Source organism: Colobus angolensis, unplaced genomic scaffold, assembly GCF_000951035.1.
Source record: "Colobus angolensis palliatus isolate OR3802 unplaced genomic scaffold, Cang.pa_1.0 Scaffold164, whole genome shotgun sequence".
NCBI classification, from domain to species: Eukaryota; Metazoa; Chordata; class Mammalia; order Primates; family Cercopithecidae; genus Colobus; species Colobus angolensis.
Genome location: NW_012114755.1, coordinates 1,194,003 through 1,208,418, shown reverse-complemented (window position 1 = coordinate 1,208,418; position 14,416 = coordinate 1,194,003). Strand labels below are relative to the sequence as shown.

Genomic DNA, 14,416 nt, shown 5'->3' with positions numbered 1-14,416 from the left:
ATCTCTAAGTGGCGAGACACTGGCCCTGGCGGGTGGCTGTGGCCTGAGGTGTGTTCACTACCTTGCTCTGGTGATAAGGCCAAGGAAGTCATGTTCTTCTGCGCCACCACCTATGTGGGCAGAGAAGGTTCCCAGGGAGCCACCTGGCAGGGCTGGGTCCCCATCGAAGCCTCCCTTGTCAGGCATTAGATTCATATTCTCAGACCCTCCCAGGTGGGGTGAGGCGAGTGTCTGCAGAGCATCTTACAAAGATGCCTCATCTGCAAGAGGTGTGAGTGATCCTGGGCATCACGTGCGCACCAATGCACGCAGTGCAGTGAGCCGGAGGGCCTTCTGTGACTTCTCTCATTGCCTTCTCACAGCAGCCCTTTGAAGTAGGGACTCTCGTTATCCCCTTTTTATAGCTGAGGTGACTGAGACTTACTAAGGTCACACAGCTAAGAACTAGCAGACCCAGGATTGGGCCCTGGCAGTCTGGCTCCAATGTGGCCTGTGCCCATGCCACTAGCCATCTTCTCCTGGCACACCTGCGGTGAGAACCCTGTGAGCACCATGGAGGCCTGTGTGACTGGAAAGAGCTCACATGATTTCTCCCCGGCAGGGCCCCTGACCCTCTGGCTCTCTCACCAACTTCTCTCCAGCCCCACACCCAGCTCAGAGAACTGCCTGTCCCCCAGCATGGTGGCAACCATGTATGGGAACCACCATCTCCTGCTGGGTACTGCTGGCCTTCAGGAAGAGGACAGAGGCCCCTCATTACGGTCAGGCAGGAGCCTCCTCCATGCAGGCCCACCCTGTGCAGGCCCCTGTGGCTGCAGGAGGGGAACAGAGGGCAGTGTGAACTGAGCTTGGCCTTGCCCTGGGCTGGAACACTCAGGGAACCCATGGGGCAGGCCCCGGCAGGAGCAGACGCCACTGTCAGGAGCCAGTGGGGTTCTGGGTAGCTTGACTCTTTCTTTGCATGTTTTAGGGGTAGATTTTTCTTTCTTTTTAAAATTCTTTTATTTTAGATTTAAGGGGTACATGTGCTTGTTTGTTACATGGGCGTTACATGCATAATGGTGGGTATGGGGGCGCCCAGTGTGCCCATCACTCAAATATTGGACATTGCACCTAGTAGGTAATTTTTCAACTGTCATCCCCCTCCTAGCCTCCCTTCTTTGGAGTCCCCAGAGTCCATTTTCTCCATCTTTCTGTCTGTGTGGAACGAGCACCACCCCTTCTGATATACCACTGTCCTTTGGCTCCGAGCCCAGCCCCAGCTACGCCTCCTCACTGCACCTTGAACCCTGGGCACACAGCTGCTCAGGGCTTTTGCACATCTCACTTCCTCTGCTCCCCAGATGTCATGTGGCCTCCTTCCTCACCTTCTTCAATCTTTGCTGAAATATGACCTGTGCTCACAGTGAGGCCTTCCCTGCCACACAAGTTAAAACTGCCCACTCCAGCGTGCCCTGGGCTCCTGCCTCTGTCACATCCTGCCAAGCTAGAATATAAGAACTTGAGGGCAGGGATTTTTGGTGGTTTTGTTGTTTGCCCTATTCCCAGCTTCTGAAGCAGCACCTGTCACATAGTAGATGCTCAATAAATACTTGTTGGCTGGATGGATGAATTGGTGCTGACAGCAGCCCCTGGCAGGGAAATGGCTCACAGACTGTGCTTATGTGCAAAGTGGGAGTGTGGGGAAAGGAGTTGTGTACTTTCTGTGCTGCACTGGGGAAGGAAGAGGTGAGGTGAGTGGCATCGTGAGCAGGGGTGCCAGAGCCAGGCTGCCAGGCCAACAGGGAAGGGCTGGGGCTGGCCAGGGTGGAAGGGGCATCCAACGCCCTGCAGAGGCTCAAGAGAAAGCTTCATTTTGCTGCCATGGCTCACACTGAGGCAGCATCTGAGCCTGACCCAGCGAGGCTGGCTCCTGAGCCACCCTGAGCTCAGCTGTCTGGGGCTGCCCCAGCTAATATTAGCTCATCCCGACCCAGGCTGGCGTCGGCCTGGTGGAGCAGCCCAGCTTCAGAGTGGGCACCGCCCATGGGCACCCAACAGGAGCCCCCGGCCTTAGCCCCCAGGTTCCTCCCCTGTGCCTGAGCAACCCCTTTAAAGAGGAGATGTTCCAGTGACCTGAGCTGTAAAGCATGGCCTCCGCCCACCAGCCCTACCACACTGGCACACTTGTAGGCATCTGAGGTCCCTGTGCTTGGCTCCCAACCAAGGTCTGATGTCAGCGGCCCTCCCTCCCTCTCCCCCGATAGGCGGAAGTTCCATCATCCTCTCTCTCATACCCTGCCACACCTGTGGATGGAGGAAGAGCATGGACAAGTGGCCCATGACCACAGATGGGGAGACCGAGGCTCACAGGGGCTGTGACCTGCCCAGGACACACAGGGAGCTCAGGAGAACCAGTGAGAATCCATGGCTGACTCCCAGGGTGACACCTCTGAAGTCTGCCCCTGGGAGACAGACTGGAAGAAGGGGCCCCAGGGGCCACGGTAGGTGAGGTGACCCCTAGGAGAAGCATTTGGCAGTAGAGCCAGCTGCTAAAAGAAGGAAACAGGTGGGTAACAGGTGATGATTTGAATCTCGCAGGACCGAAAGCTGGTAAAAAGATGATGGAATGCACAACAATTAAGCACTTACTATGTTGTGGGTTCTGGGCTAAGGGCTTAACACATTGGATCCTCCCAACTTCCCTACGAGTCAGGTGCTATTAATATCCCTCTTTGGAGGCACAGACAGGTTAGGAAACTTATCCAAGGTCACACAGCTGGAAGGCAGTGGGGCTGGGATTCGATTGAAGGCCTCATGGTTCAAGGGGCTATGCTCTTAGCAGAGAAAGGGGCTCCAGGTCATACTCTCAAAATTATGTAGCCAGGAAGCAGTGCGGGGTGGGGAGACACAAAGTCCATACACTTTCTACTGAACGCAGAAGCAGGCCCAAAGCAGGGGATCTGGGACAGAAACCATCCTAGACTTTGGAGGGGAGAAGTTCATTTTGAAAACCAGTGGCTAATGCCTAGAACTTTCCACAAGCACAGCTACAGAGGAAAGGGGACAAGGAGGGGACAGGGAAGGGAAGACATGGAAGGAGATGGGGAAGGAGAGGTAGGAAAAGAGCCCGGCTGGCCTTCGGGAGGAACAGAGTCCAGGAGAAGTCAGACTCGGGGGTTGGGCTGGACCAAGCGGGACCTGGGAACTTGCACGACTCGGTTTTAGAAAACAGCTTTGTGGCCTCGAAGCTGTCGTTGTGGATGGTGGCTGGGCTGATGCGGCGCAGAGAAGGAGTTTGAAAAGACAGAGGGTTAAGCTGTGAAGAGCTTCATCTGGGCCTGTGTGGTGACAACAGCAGGTGGGCCCCTGCCTGGACTGGGATTTGGACCCCCTACTAGCGCTGCCCCAGCCTTTGCCTGTTCATCACTGCTCCAGGCTCAGGGGATGGAAGGATTGTGCTCCCACGTGAGGCCAGAAAGGAAGGCTCAGCTAGAAACAGGCTCAAATGCAGGGTACCCATGTCTGCCCTCGGCCTTGAACCCCACTTGCCTATTCTTTCTTTCAGTAAATATCTATTTAGCACCCACAATGTACCAGGCCCTACTCTAGCTTCTAGAGATAGAGCAATTGGAAAAAGAGACAAAAATCCCTACCCTCATGGACTGTACAGTCTAGTGAGGAAACAGACAATAAACAAGGCAAACGAGTAAACTATATAGTACATTAGATGGTGGTAAATGCCAAGGAGAAAAGAGCAAAGCACGAAGTGGGGAAGGGGCCAGAGGAGTGTTGTCTGGACTGATGATGTCTGAGTACAGACCTGGAGGGGGTGTGAAAGCTGATACCCAAGGGAAAAGCATGCCAGGTGGAGGGACCAGTGCAGCACAGGTCCTGAGGCAGAAGCATGGGCAGCGCTGGGGAGGAAAGCCATGGAGGCTGGGGGAGGGAGGGAGAGAGAAGCAGACAGCAGAGGGAGATGCTGGGTGTGGGGCACTCAAGTGAATCCTGCACCCTCTGAGGAAGCCCACACCCCAGCGTGAGATGGAGCAGAGGACTGACTTGGTTGAATTGCACTTTGCCAGGCTGGCCCTGGCTGCCCTGAGAGAAGGGCGGGGCAGGGGCAGCTGGGGCTGAGAGAAGAACTCAGGCAAGAGAAGGCAGGGGCTTCCACCAGGAGGTAGCCATGGAGGGGTGCGATGCCGTCAGATTCCGAGTGTATTTGAAACACGAAGACAACAGGGTTGGTTGATGTCTGAGAGAGAGAGGAGTCTAGGATGACTCCCAAGGTCTACCAGTGGGAGCCACTGGATGGATGCGGTGGCCATGGCTGTGGTGGGGCCTCACCCCAGGCCCAGTCCCCCTGCCATCGAAGCCTTGGCCTCAGGAAGGACTGGCTTGCTTGTGACACTCTGCCAACCTGCACACACCCATCTAGCCCTCTGTGTCCTGAGGCTGGCCCTCGACTGGAGCCGCTGCCTGCATCAGCACTTCCCAGACTCCAGGGTGCATGAATCATCCGGGGAGTGAAAATGCAGATTCTGAATCGGTTTCAGGGCTGGCGGTGAGGCCTGAAAGGCTTCACGTCTAACAAGTGTCCATATGGTATTGCTGTTGGTCAGATGACCACACCTTGAGTGGAAGGAGCCCACACCTCTCAGGCCCCACTGCAGCGATGCACCCTCACTCAGCAGTGACCTCAGCGGTGCTGAGGGGTGAAGGGAACGTTCTCCCGCTCCCCGATCTAAGAATAGAGTTTCTCAGGAGTACGAACTTTAAGCATCCCAGGTAATTCTGAGGGTCAGGCATGGGTGGGAATCCTCCAGCAGCCATCCCTCCATCCCCCATAGCAGCCATCGCAAACACCCTTACTTAGCCCTGGCCCCTCCAACATGGCACCCATCCCCTGCACCCCTCCCCACAGCAGCCCTACACCATAGAAGTTGGCCCCATCGCCCCTGCTCCAGACCCCACAGCCTGGCACACAGTAGCTCCGAGTGGGCCTTTCTGCAGCTCCCTGAGGGCAGGAAGCCAAGAGAAGGGCCTGGAGAAGTGGGCAACAGGTGCTGTCCATAGGCCTGAGCAAGCACCCGCAAAAGAGGTGATCCCCCCAGGTCTGGGCCTGCCAGAGAGCTGGGGAGCCTGTCAGGCAGGGGCATGATCACTATGCCTTGAATGAATGACTGAGGACAGGATGAGGCAGGCTGAACGAATGTAGGAGGAAGCTTTTTAGACCCCCTCCCCTTGGACTCCTGCCTGCTTTAGGCCAGGACCTTTGTCAGGATTGTTCACACGAGTCCTGGGGAGGAGCTGGGCTGGGAGAGCGAAGGAGAAATAGGGGAGGACTTGTTTGGTTCCCCCAGCTCCTCTGGGAAGCTGAAGCCTAGAATTCTTGGACTCCCAGAATGTCAGAGTTGGGAAGAGCCTTAGTGGTCACTTAAAACGACCTCTGTATTTTACAGCTGGAAAAACTGCAGCACGAAGGGGTGGCAGGAGGAAGGGGTGACAGGACTTGCTCAAGGTAGCCCAGTTGGTTTCGAGGCCTGGCTAGATTCCTCTCTAATCCAGGTGTCTGATGCCTGCAACCTGGGTCTTGTCTGTGCTCTCATCTCTCCACACACCTGGGCTGGTCCCTAATCCTGAGGGCCTGCCTGTCCCCAGCCCCCAGTCTCCAGAACTGACCCACACGCCACCAGCTCAAATCTCACAAACTGGGTGCCTCAGTGCCCAATGCATACCCCTCACTCCCAAAAAAATGAGGTCAGCGAGGGCAGGAGCAGCCAGGCTAAGTGTGAGGAACCTTGAGGGATGGACTTTCACATTCAGCAAAAAGCAGGGAGGACACCGAAGTGAGGGGAATAGATGACCAAAACCCCAGAGGTTAAAATGAGGGCTGCCGATGAGGACCATGGAGGAGGCTGGTGGAAGGGAGCTGCAGGAGCAATGGCTGGCTTCCAGGGCAGAAGGCCTCGGAGGGCCGAGCTGAGGGGCAGCCAGCATTCCCACCATGTGTCACCCTGCACAGGGAGCTTCTGATCCTCCCAATCCTCCTGCCATTTCTCTTCAGGCCATATGGAGTCCCAGGGCCTGCATGGATGGGAGTGGGAGGACAACTGAGGCATTGTCACGAAACCTTCTTCCTTGGGACTGATAGAGCACCCTCTTAGCTCCATGGCCTGGCCAGGCAGGGCCCTCACCTGCCATTACCCAGGGGCCGGAACTTGCTGACAGGTTCTGGACAGGTTGTTGGGAAAGAGTGGTTCGTCAGGAGGGAGAGACCCAGATGGAAATTCAAGCCTGGGGCACAGCAAGTCACAGGCCTCACTATCCCTGGAACATGGACAGGAGGCAGTGCTGTGTAATGGTTACAGATAGAGCTCCAGGGTCAGACAGACTGAGGTCCAACTGCTGGCTCCACCGCTCGTGAGCTAAGTGACCTTGGGTAAGTTACTTAACTTCACTGAGCCTCTGCAGCCTTGTCTGTGTCACTGGTGTGGCAGTATAGAGCAGTCTTGCAAGTCTTGGGAGAATTATTAATAAATGAGGATATATAAATCAAATCCTTAAGACAGTGTCTGACACTGTGTGATTCGAGAAAGGAAGGGGGTTCTGGAAAATCCTGCTTGGGAATCCTAAGGATTTGGGTCAAGTCTGGGTTGGCTGACCTGAGAAGGTCTCAATCAGCTGTACTGTGTCCTTGGAGTGCAGGTATCTGTTTATTCCACCTCCCCCAGGAAGGAAATTAATGGGAGTAGATAAGAGAAGAACAGCGTGTCCAGGTGGGGTTTGGTGTTCTTGTAAAACTGAGAGCCAAAAGAAATTCAGATGGTCAGGCCCTGGGACCAGAGGCCTAGGCTGTGAGTTTGAGTCTCACTGATTCCCTGTGTGGTCTTGAACAAGTAGCTTTCCCTCTCTGAGCCTGTTTATTTTCACTGGATGAAAATATTGACTAGAGGTAGCCTGGGTGCGCCCATTCCCTGCAATAGTCCCATGCATATGTGAAGTGGTCCCTACCACCCAAATGGTTCCCACCACCCAAATGGTTCCCCTGAACAAGGACTGGACAGCAAAGCACCCCTGCAGCCTGTCAGGCCCTCCTTTTCCTCTAAGCTTGCATCTAGCGGTGAGGAGCTCAGGCTGGGGTGGTGGCCAGGCTGGGCCCGCAGCTGATGGGAGGCAGTGGCTCAAGGCCCTGACCTTTTGGTCCAGAGCGAATCCCCTGGTCATGAGACCGCTCAGAATAGCCAGAGGCACTATATTCAGCTGTCGTGGAGGCCTTGAGATCCCCAGCCCGGGCAGTGGACCCTGGAATGAGCCCCGGCTGAACCCCCTCCCCCACCTCTGAGACAACCCCCACCTTGCTCCTTGAGAGACTCCAGCCAATCCCCTCCAAAGCTTCTGGCAGAGGCCAGGCCTCCTGCTCAGAGTCAAGGAGCACAGACTCCAAACGCTCTGAGGCAATGTGACACGAAGCACCTGTGAGCCAATAGTCAGGAGACAGGAGTTTCCGAGCCAGCCCTCAGCTAACCCGCTCACAAGGGGCCTCAGGTAGCGCACTCATCTCTGGGCCTCAATTTCCTCATCTGTCATAATAACGGCTCCCATTCTACAGAGTATGCCAGAGGCTTACAGTATAGAGGAGAGATGAGCCCAAATCAAGCAAGGATGCTAATGAACATTTTATTACAAATCAGAGAGCTTCTCTCCCAGGAAGGGCCCTAGTTCTGACTTCAACCCAGCCTGGGGGCCCGGGAAAGCATCACTGAGGAGCTGCTGTTTGAGGTGGGGTGTGGGGGATAAAGAGGGGTGAGCCAGAGGAAAGAGTGCTCCAGAGGGCAGGGTATGTGCAAAGGCCCTGAGGCAGGGGAACCTGGCACATGCAAGAAGCTGAAACGAGGCCGGGTAGTTGGGGCTTGGTAAGCGATGGGGACAGTCAGGCCAGAGGAGACTGGAGGAACAGGCAGGGCCTGAGAGACCACGCTATGGGCTATGGGCCAGCGAAGCACTGAAGGGTTCTAAGCAGGCTCGGGTGATCTGACAGGTCTGTGAGTTGAAAAGACCCCTGCGGTTGCCAGGTGGAGGATAAACTGGAGCAGCCAGGGGCTGGAGGTGGGAGAGCAGCTTAGGGGCTGCTGGGGAGGTGGGCCTGAGGGGAACCATGGCGGCTTGAACCAGGATGGTGAACATGGAGGTGGAGGGAGAGGAGAGAGTCTACAGGAGGGGAAATGATAATACAACCAACAGTAGTAATAATAGTAGCCAACATTTATTGAGCACTTACTGTATGCCAGACCCTGTGGCTTGGGGCTATCCAAGCATTATTATCTCAGTTATCTTCACACCAACCCCGTGAGGTCGGTTCTATCATTATTTCCATTTAGCGGTGAAGGGGCTGCAGGGCTCTGACCAGGAGGCGCTTGGTTTATGATTTTCACTACTGGGAGGGGGTTGGGGGGAGCTGGAGGAACCATTCAAAGACCTGAGGACCCCGCACAAGGATCATGGGAAGCAGGGGCACACTGTGGTGGAGGGCCCTTGGGGAGGCTGGGAGGGGAGCACACCCAGCCCCTTCTCCACTGCTCATGGGTCTCCTTCATACGGTACCATGACTCCAAGTGGGGCCCTGGCCTGGGGGAGTGGGCTCTGAGGTAAGGGGGTGCACTGCCTAGAATTCCCTGATAACAGCTCTGTCCCCCAGCCCTCCACATGCCAAGCCACGACTCCAAGAGCCCTGTGTCAGCTGGGACCCAAGGGAGGAAGAGAAGCCTCTGGCTGGGGGTTTCATTCCTGCCACCAGGTAAATTTCCTTCCCAGGGAGCTGATGGGGAACCAGTTTTTATCAAGTTCCAAAGAGACAGTGACGGGACAGAGAGACAGACACAGGACAAGGGTCAGAGCAGAGGCAGGCAGCTGGGTGGATGGAGGTGGGGCTTCCCCAGCTTGGGGGCCATTGGCACTATTTTGGCATTTGGAAGGTCAAATGACTCAGGAACAGATGTTAACACACAAACACACACACACACACACACAGGACACTCTGGCCTGCAGCACAAGGACCACCACTGGCCCTGATGGGACACAACAATGTCCCTGATGATGACATGCAAATCAGAGACTAAAGCTGAGAGCCTCAGACCTGAGCTGGACCCCAAGGAAGACAGGAGGGCAGGTTTCAAACCAGGCAGCCCTAACACTCCCCTGCCTGCTCTCACACCTCTATGACCCCCTGCCCTCTGCCTGGTTCATTCCTCCCTGCCCCTCAAAGCTTGCCCCAGCATCACCTCCTCTGGGGCAGTTCTTATTCTCATGGCCCCAGGAAGTCCCTTCATAGCCTTTCCAAACTGTACCATCATCATCATTGTCTTGTGTGTGTCAGGGGCACCACCTCCCACCCCAGAACACACGTGGAGCTCATCCCATCCCAGCTCATCCCCCCAACCCCTCATCCCCTCAGGCTGGTGCCCAGAGCACAGGAGAGGGGACCAGGGGAGCAGCTGCCCCAGCTAGCACTGTTGGCCCTCAGGAACTCAGATGGGCCCTTCCACCCCGACTACGCAGCCCCTATCTCCAGGGCCAGGACCAAGGCCCAGGGTAGGTGGCAGCTCTTCAGGGAAAGGTGACCTCACCACCCATCCCACACACTGACAGTGGCCTGGGCAGAACAGCATCTCTATTGAGGATAGGAAATGCCCTCAATTAGGCCACTCCAGAGTCCCAGAGACTGAGGCAGTGGGCACGAGGCAGCTCTGGAATCTCATCTTCCTCAAGCACACATACACCCGGGATGCACAGGACCTTTCTCTCACATATACACAGCACACTGACACACACGTGGGGTCTCACACACACACCACACACACTGTCACACACACGATCTCACACACAGTCTCTGTCTTACACATGCCCTCACATACACACAGTGTGTCACACACAGGGACCCCCACCCCACACAGCCTCCTGCCTTATGTGTACACACATGTACACACACACACACAGCCTCACACACGAGCTCCACATATACAGTTTCACACTTGCCACACACAGCCACACACTCATGCAGACACGCTCACCTCGACTCTCATGCACTCCTCAAACCTCACACACAGCATCTCTCTTACACATGCAGTCTCTCTTCCTTATACACACTCTCTCCCACACAGTCTCATTCTCACACACGCACAGTCCATCCAAAACACAGAATCCACCTCTCTCACACACACACAACCCCTGACACAAGGACTCAGGAAGCTCACACAGAGTCACAATCTCACCACACACACACGCACACACACCCTGAGTCTCACATTTTATTCTCACACACACAAGTCTCTCACACACAATCTCTTTCACACGGAGCCTGTCTCACACATACAGCCTTTCCTTCATACACATATGCAATATCACACACAACATGCTGGTCTAAATCTAGAATAATGACTTGAGTCCCGACCCGCCGGTGTGAGGAGGCACGGGGGAGGGGTAAACAAAGGTGACAGCAGAGGCGGCAGAGCAAAGACAGAGGGGGAGGAGGGCGGGCAGGCGGCTGGTCTCTGCGCAGATGAGCCGCAGAGAGGCAGCGCAATGCAGCTAGGCCAGCCGGGCGGCAGGCAGGAAGCCGGGGTTCTAATCCCGCTTTGCCCTCCTCAGCTCCTGAGTGCCCTTGGGCAGGTCCCTCTCCCTACGGGCCTCAGTGTCCTCAACTGTTCCCCGAGGGAACTGGAAGGGACCACAACCTTCCTCGGAGGCCACTGGGGAGAGAAGGTGGCTCAGACAGGCTGAAGGGGAGCACCCACCAGCACCCACTCCTATCCCAGTACTGCCTCGCCCCGACCACCGGATGCCCACTCTTTTCCCTCAGAGTCCACTCTTCAATGAGTATTCACTTCAGAGATTTTTTTCAAGACTTTTCTGTATGGTTTTGCACACCAATAGAACCTCAAACCACACTAGCTGGCCCATTTGTCTGCCTTCGGTGAAGGCCACCCGCAGCCTAGAAATGTCCAGTGGGAGGAGAGGGCCAAGGGAGGGGGTTGGAATATGCCCCACTGCCCCCTGCCTGCCCTGAAACTCGGGACACTGATCAGAGCCCCAACACTGAGTGCAAGGGGTGGGGCGGGGGGACCCTGCTCTTGCTTGGGAGTCAGGAGACTGGGCCTAACCCTTGCTTCTGGGGCCAAAGTTGGTGGGGGAGCTGCTGTCCAAGGTCAAGTGTGGGCTGAATGGGCAGCTGCTGTAACCCAGGCCTCTGCCCACCCCCACCCCAACATGCACTGGTTCAACCTCCCATCCCCCTCCTCCAGCCCCTCCCCACAGCTCAGCCACAGCCTCCAGTTACATAACCCTCTAGCTGTAGTGGCCTCTGACAGGAAAGGGAAGGGGAGGGAAGCCCTCTGAGGGTCCCAGTCCACTCTGGGGAAAGGCAGGAGCTGGTAGCCAGCCCAGGGGAGGATAGGGTCCCAGGAGAATTGAGTTCTAGTCCTTCTTGGCCTCTTGCTCCCTGGGTGACCTTGGTCAGGGTCCTCAGTGGCAAAACACAGGCCTGGCTCTCTCCCTATTGCCTCCCCTCATAAACATAGTTGTTCTAGAATTCAAGGTATCAGACTGACCCACTGTCCACTCCCCACATGCCATACTGTGTTTGATCTCAGTTAACAGATCTACCAGGTCTGTGCCTAAACATAGATTTTCTCTGCCCATGGGCACTTGAGGGCCCCCCAAGTCTCCTCCTTCCACTCTCCTCTGCAGCTTCCTAGCCCTCTCCCCTGGCTCTGGCTTAGGCTCCAGTGGGCAGGAGGGGAGAGATGCGAAGTAAAAGACAGCAGGGCAGAGGCAGTGCTTTGCCTGGTAGGGGGTGAGGGCAGCTCATGGATGCAGGAGGGGCTCTCCTTTAACTTCTCCACTCTACCCTTCCCCTATAGGCCTTAGAGTCTATCTTTAGGCCTCTAAGGACAGAGCCCAGTGAAGGCTGGGAGTGCCTCTTCCAGGGTGGGTGGCTGTTACCAGTTCCTCGTTTTGGGCTCAGTCACTTATGGTCCAGCAGCAAAGCCCTTGAGAGGTCACCAGGCCCCCTCCCCCATTTTACAGATGAGGAAACTGATCCAGAGAGGCCATCTGAGGGACTAAGGTCAGCAGCAGCGTGTCTTTTTTTCCTGGAAACAAGCGGGTAAGGCTAAAGGGGAGTGGCCCATGAAGACACACCCACCTCTCACACACCTTCTCCTTGTAGGTTCCCCCTTAAGGACTCCCTCTCCCCACCACCTGATGTCCCAGAGGAAGCACTGGCATAAGCCCAGTGACCCACTCCAACACCCTCCCCTTTCGACGAGGAAGGGCAGGCTGTGATCTCAGGATCAGGGGCTCAGACCCTACAGCCCAGCCCTCCACCAACTTCCAAGTCATGGAGATTAGCCATGGAGATGCCCTCCTCAAAATTGCTGGAGGCTGCTCCCTGAGGAGGGGGCGGCTGTCTCAAGCTGCCCAGCAGGCCTCAGGCCTTTTTGGCGGACCATGGCTGGCTCCAGATGCCCCTTTACCTGGACAGGAGGAAGGACTCCCAGCTTCCCTTCCCACACTAAAATCTCGAGGGCAGTTCATACTTTGACAGTGCACCTCTGCAAAGACACAAAATGTGCACGGGCAATCGCTCATGCACACTCAAACATACACACATGCTCACTCATTCCCACTCCACACTTTACCCACCCAAATACACTCCACCACACTTACATAAATATGCACACACAATCTACTCATACACACAAACACACCCATTCGTACTCATACATATTAAACTTGGCAACACACAGACTGACATACATAGAAAACCAGAACCCCGGCAGACACCCTTTCTCTCTTACCCTGGTATGTGCACACATGCGCACACACCCCCTTTCGATTCTGAACTCCCTAGGCGCCAGTTCTGCGGTCCACCCCTGCCCGCGGGGAGGCACAGGACGCTGCCTTCCCGCCCCGCTCTTCTGATGGGTAAGTTGTCACTTACCCGCGCGTAGCGGGACGAGTAAGGGTCCTCGAAGAGCGCCCAGATGCGCGGCTGCCAGCGGCGCCAAAAGCCGCCAGGCCGGCCATCGGGGGAGTCACTGAGCGCCAGGCGCTTGGTCATCTCCAGCTCGTCCTCGCCGTCGCCCGAGTCGCCAGGGCCCTCGGCGTCCGCGTCGTCGGCGCTGTTGTCCAGGGGCGCGCCGCCGAAGCTGTCCAGCGCCTCCTCGGCGTCGCGGTGCTGGCGGTACGTCATCCAGCAGCAGGGCTCCACGTCGGTCTCGTCGATGCCCCAGAAGGCCAGCTCCTCCTCGTAGAGCGGCCCGCACACGTCGGCCGGGCAGTGCAGCTTGCCCGTGCGGTAGTAGTTCAGGATGTGCGCGAAGACGCCGGGGTGGCGGTCGAAGAAGAACTCGTCTGCACGCGGGTCATAGTCGAAGTGGCTGTGGGCGTCGGGCTCCGCCAGCCAGGCGAGCCGCGTGCCGGGCAGCGTGCGCAGGGTCGAGCGGTACGTCTGGTGGCGCGTGCCACCCACGTTGATCACGATGCGCTCGCTCTCGTCCCCTTGGCCCATCGCGGCGCCCCCTTAGGCATGGCGCGGCCCAGCGACACCCATGGGAGCGGCCGCCAGGGGGAGTTGGCGCCGGGGAGGGGGGCGCGCGGCCTCTTCCCCCCTCCCCCCAGCCGTCGGGGGGAACAGAGGTCCGCGGCTCTGGCCACCCCAACGAGCGAGCCAAGCCTCTCTGGGCGCTTTCTGTCGGGTGCCGGTCCAGGGGAGTGTGCGGGATCCCAGGGGTCTCTAGGCGCCAGATGTGGGAGGGAGCTGGTCCGGCAGCGGAGGAGGCAAAGGAGGAAAGAAGGCAGGGAGAAAGGGAGGGAGAGAGGGAGGGGGAAAGGGAGGGGGGCGGGCTCAGCGGTGAGACCCCGGAGGAGGGGAAAGAGGGTTGGGGGGCCAGTCTCCCGTTCCCATCTCCGCGGGCAAATGGAGAAATAGGCACAAAGCTTTTGGGGGGAAGGTCAGCCGCTCCCAGGGCCGGACTAGAGGCCAGCCCCCGGGAGGGGGAGGGGAGGAGACCGGGCCGGGAAATTCGCGCTCCTCTGTGCGGTGGTCGCCGCGGCGCGCTCTCGGCGCGGGGGAGATGGATGCCGCCTGCCTTCTTCCCTGCGTGGCCGGGCTGCAGCTCGGGACGCAGGGCGGGCTCCGGCCCCCTCCCTCTCTCCTTGCTTGGCTGCCTGCTCCCCCCGGCGGCGGGCCCGCCTGCCTGCCCGCCCTCCTCGTTCTTTCTCCCCGCCTCCTGGAGATGGCGGGCCCCCTGGGCAGGGGCACCCGGGGTGTTTCTCGTGCGGCTAACGCCGAGCGCTGCTCTCGGTGCGCCCGGGCTCCAGCTGGGGTTCCGCTGGGCTGCGCTGGGACTCGGGCTCCCGCGGCGGTGCTGAAGGG

The 14,416-nt window shown here is 57.4% G+C and overlaps 1 protein-coding gene across 1 annotated transcript in view; it reads right to left on the bottom strand.

Annotated features, from left to right (window-relative positions):
* KCNC1 (potassium channel, voltage gated Shaw related subfamily C, member 1) overlaps positions 1 to 13,601 on the bottom strand; it is a 46,309-nt gene extending 32,708 nt beyond the window's left edge. Inside the window, exon 1 of the mRNA XM_011937441.1 lies at positions 12,980 to 13,601. Coding sequence (XP_011792831.1) covers positions 12,980 to 13,549 — 570 coding nt within the window. The 5' untranslated portion in view covers positions 13,550 to 13,601. The remainder of the gene's footprint in view (positions 1 to 12,979) is intronic.
* Positions 13,602 to 14,416: the final 815 nt, after the last annotated feature.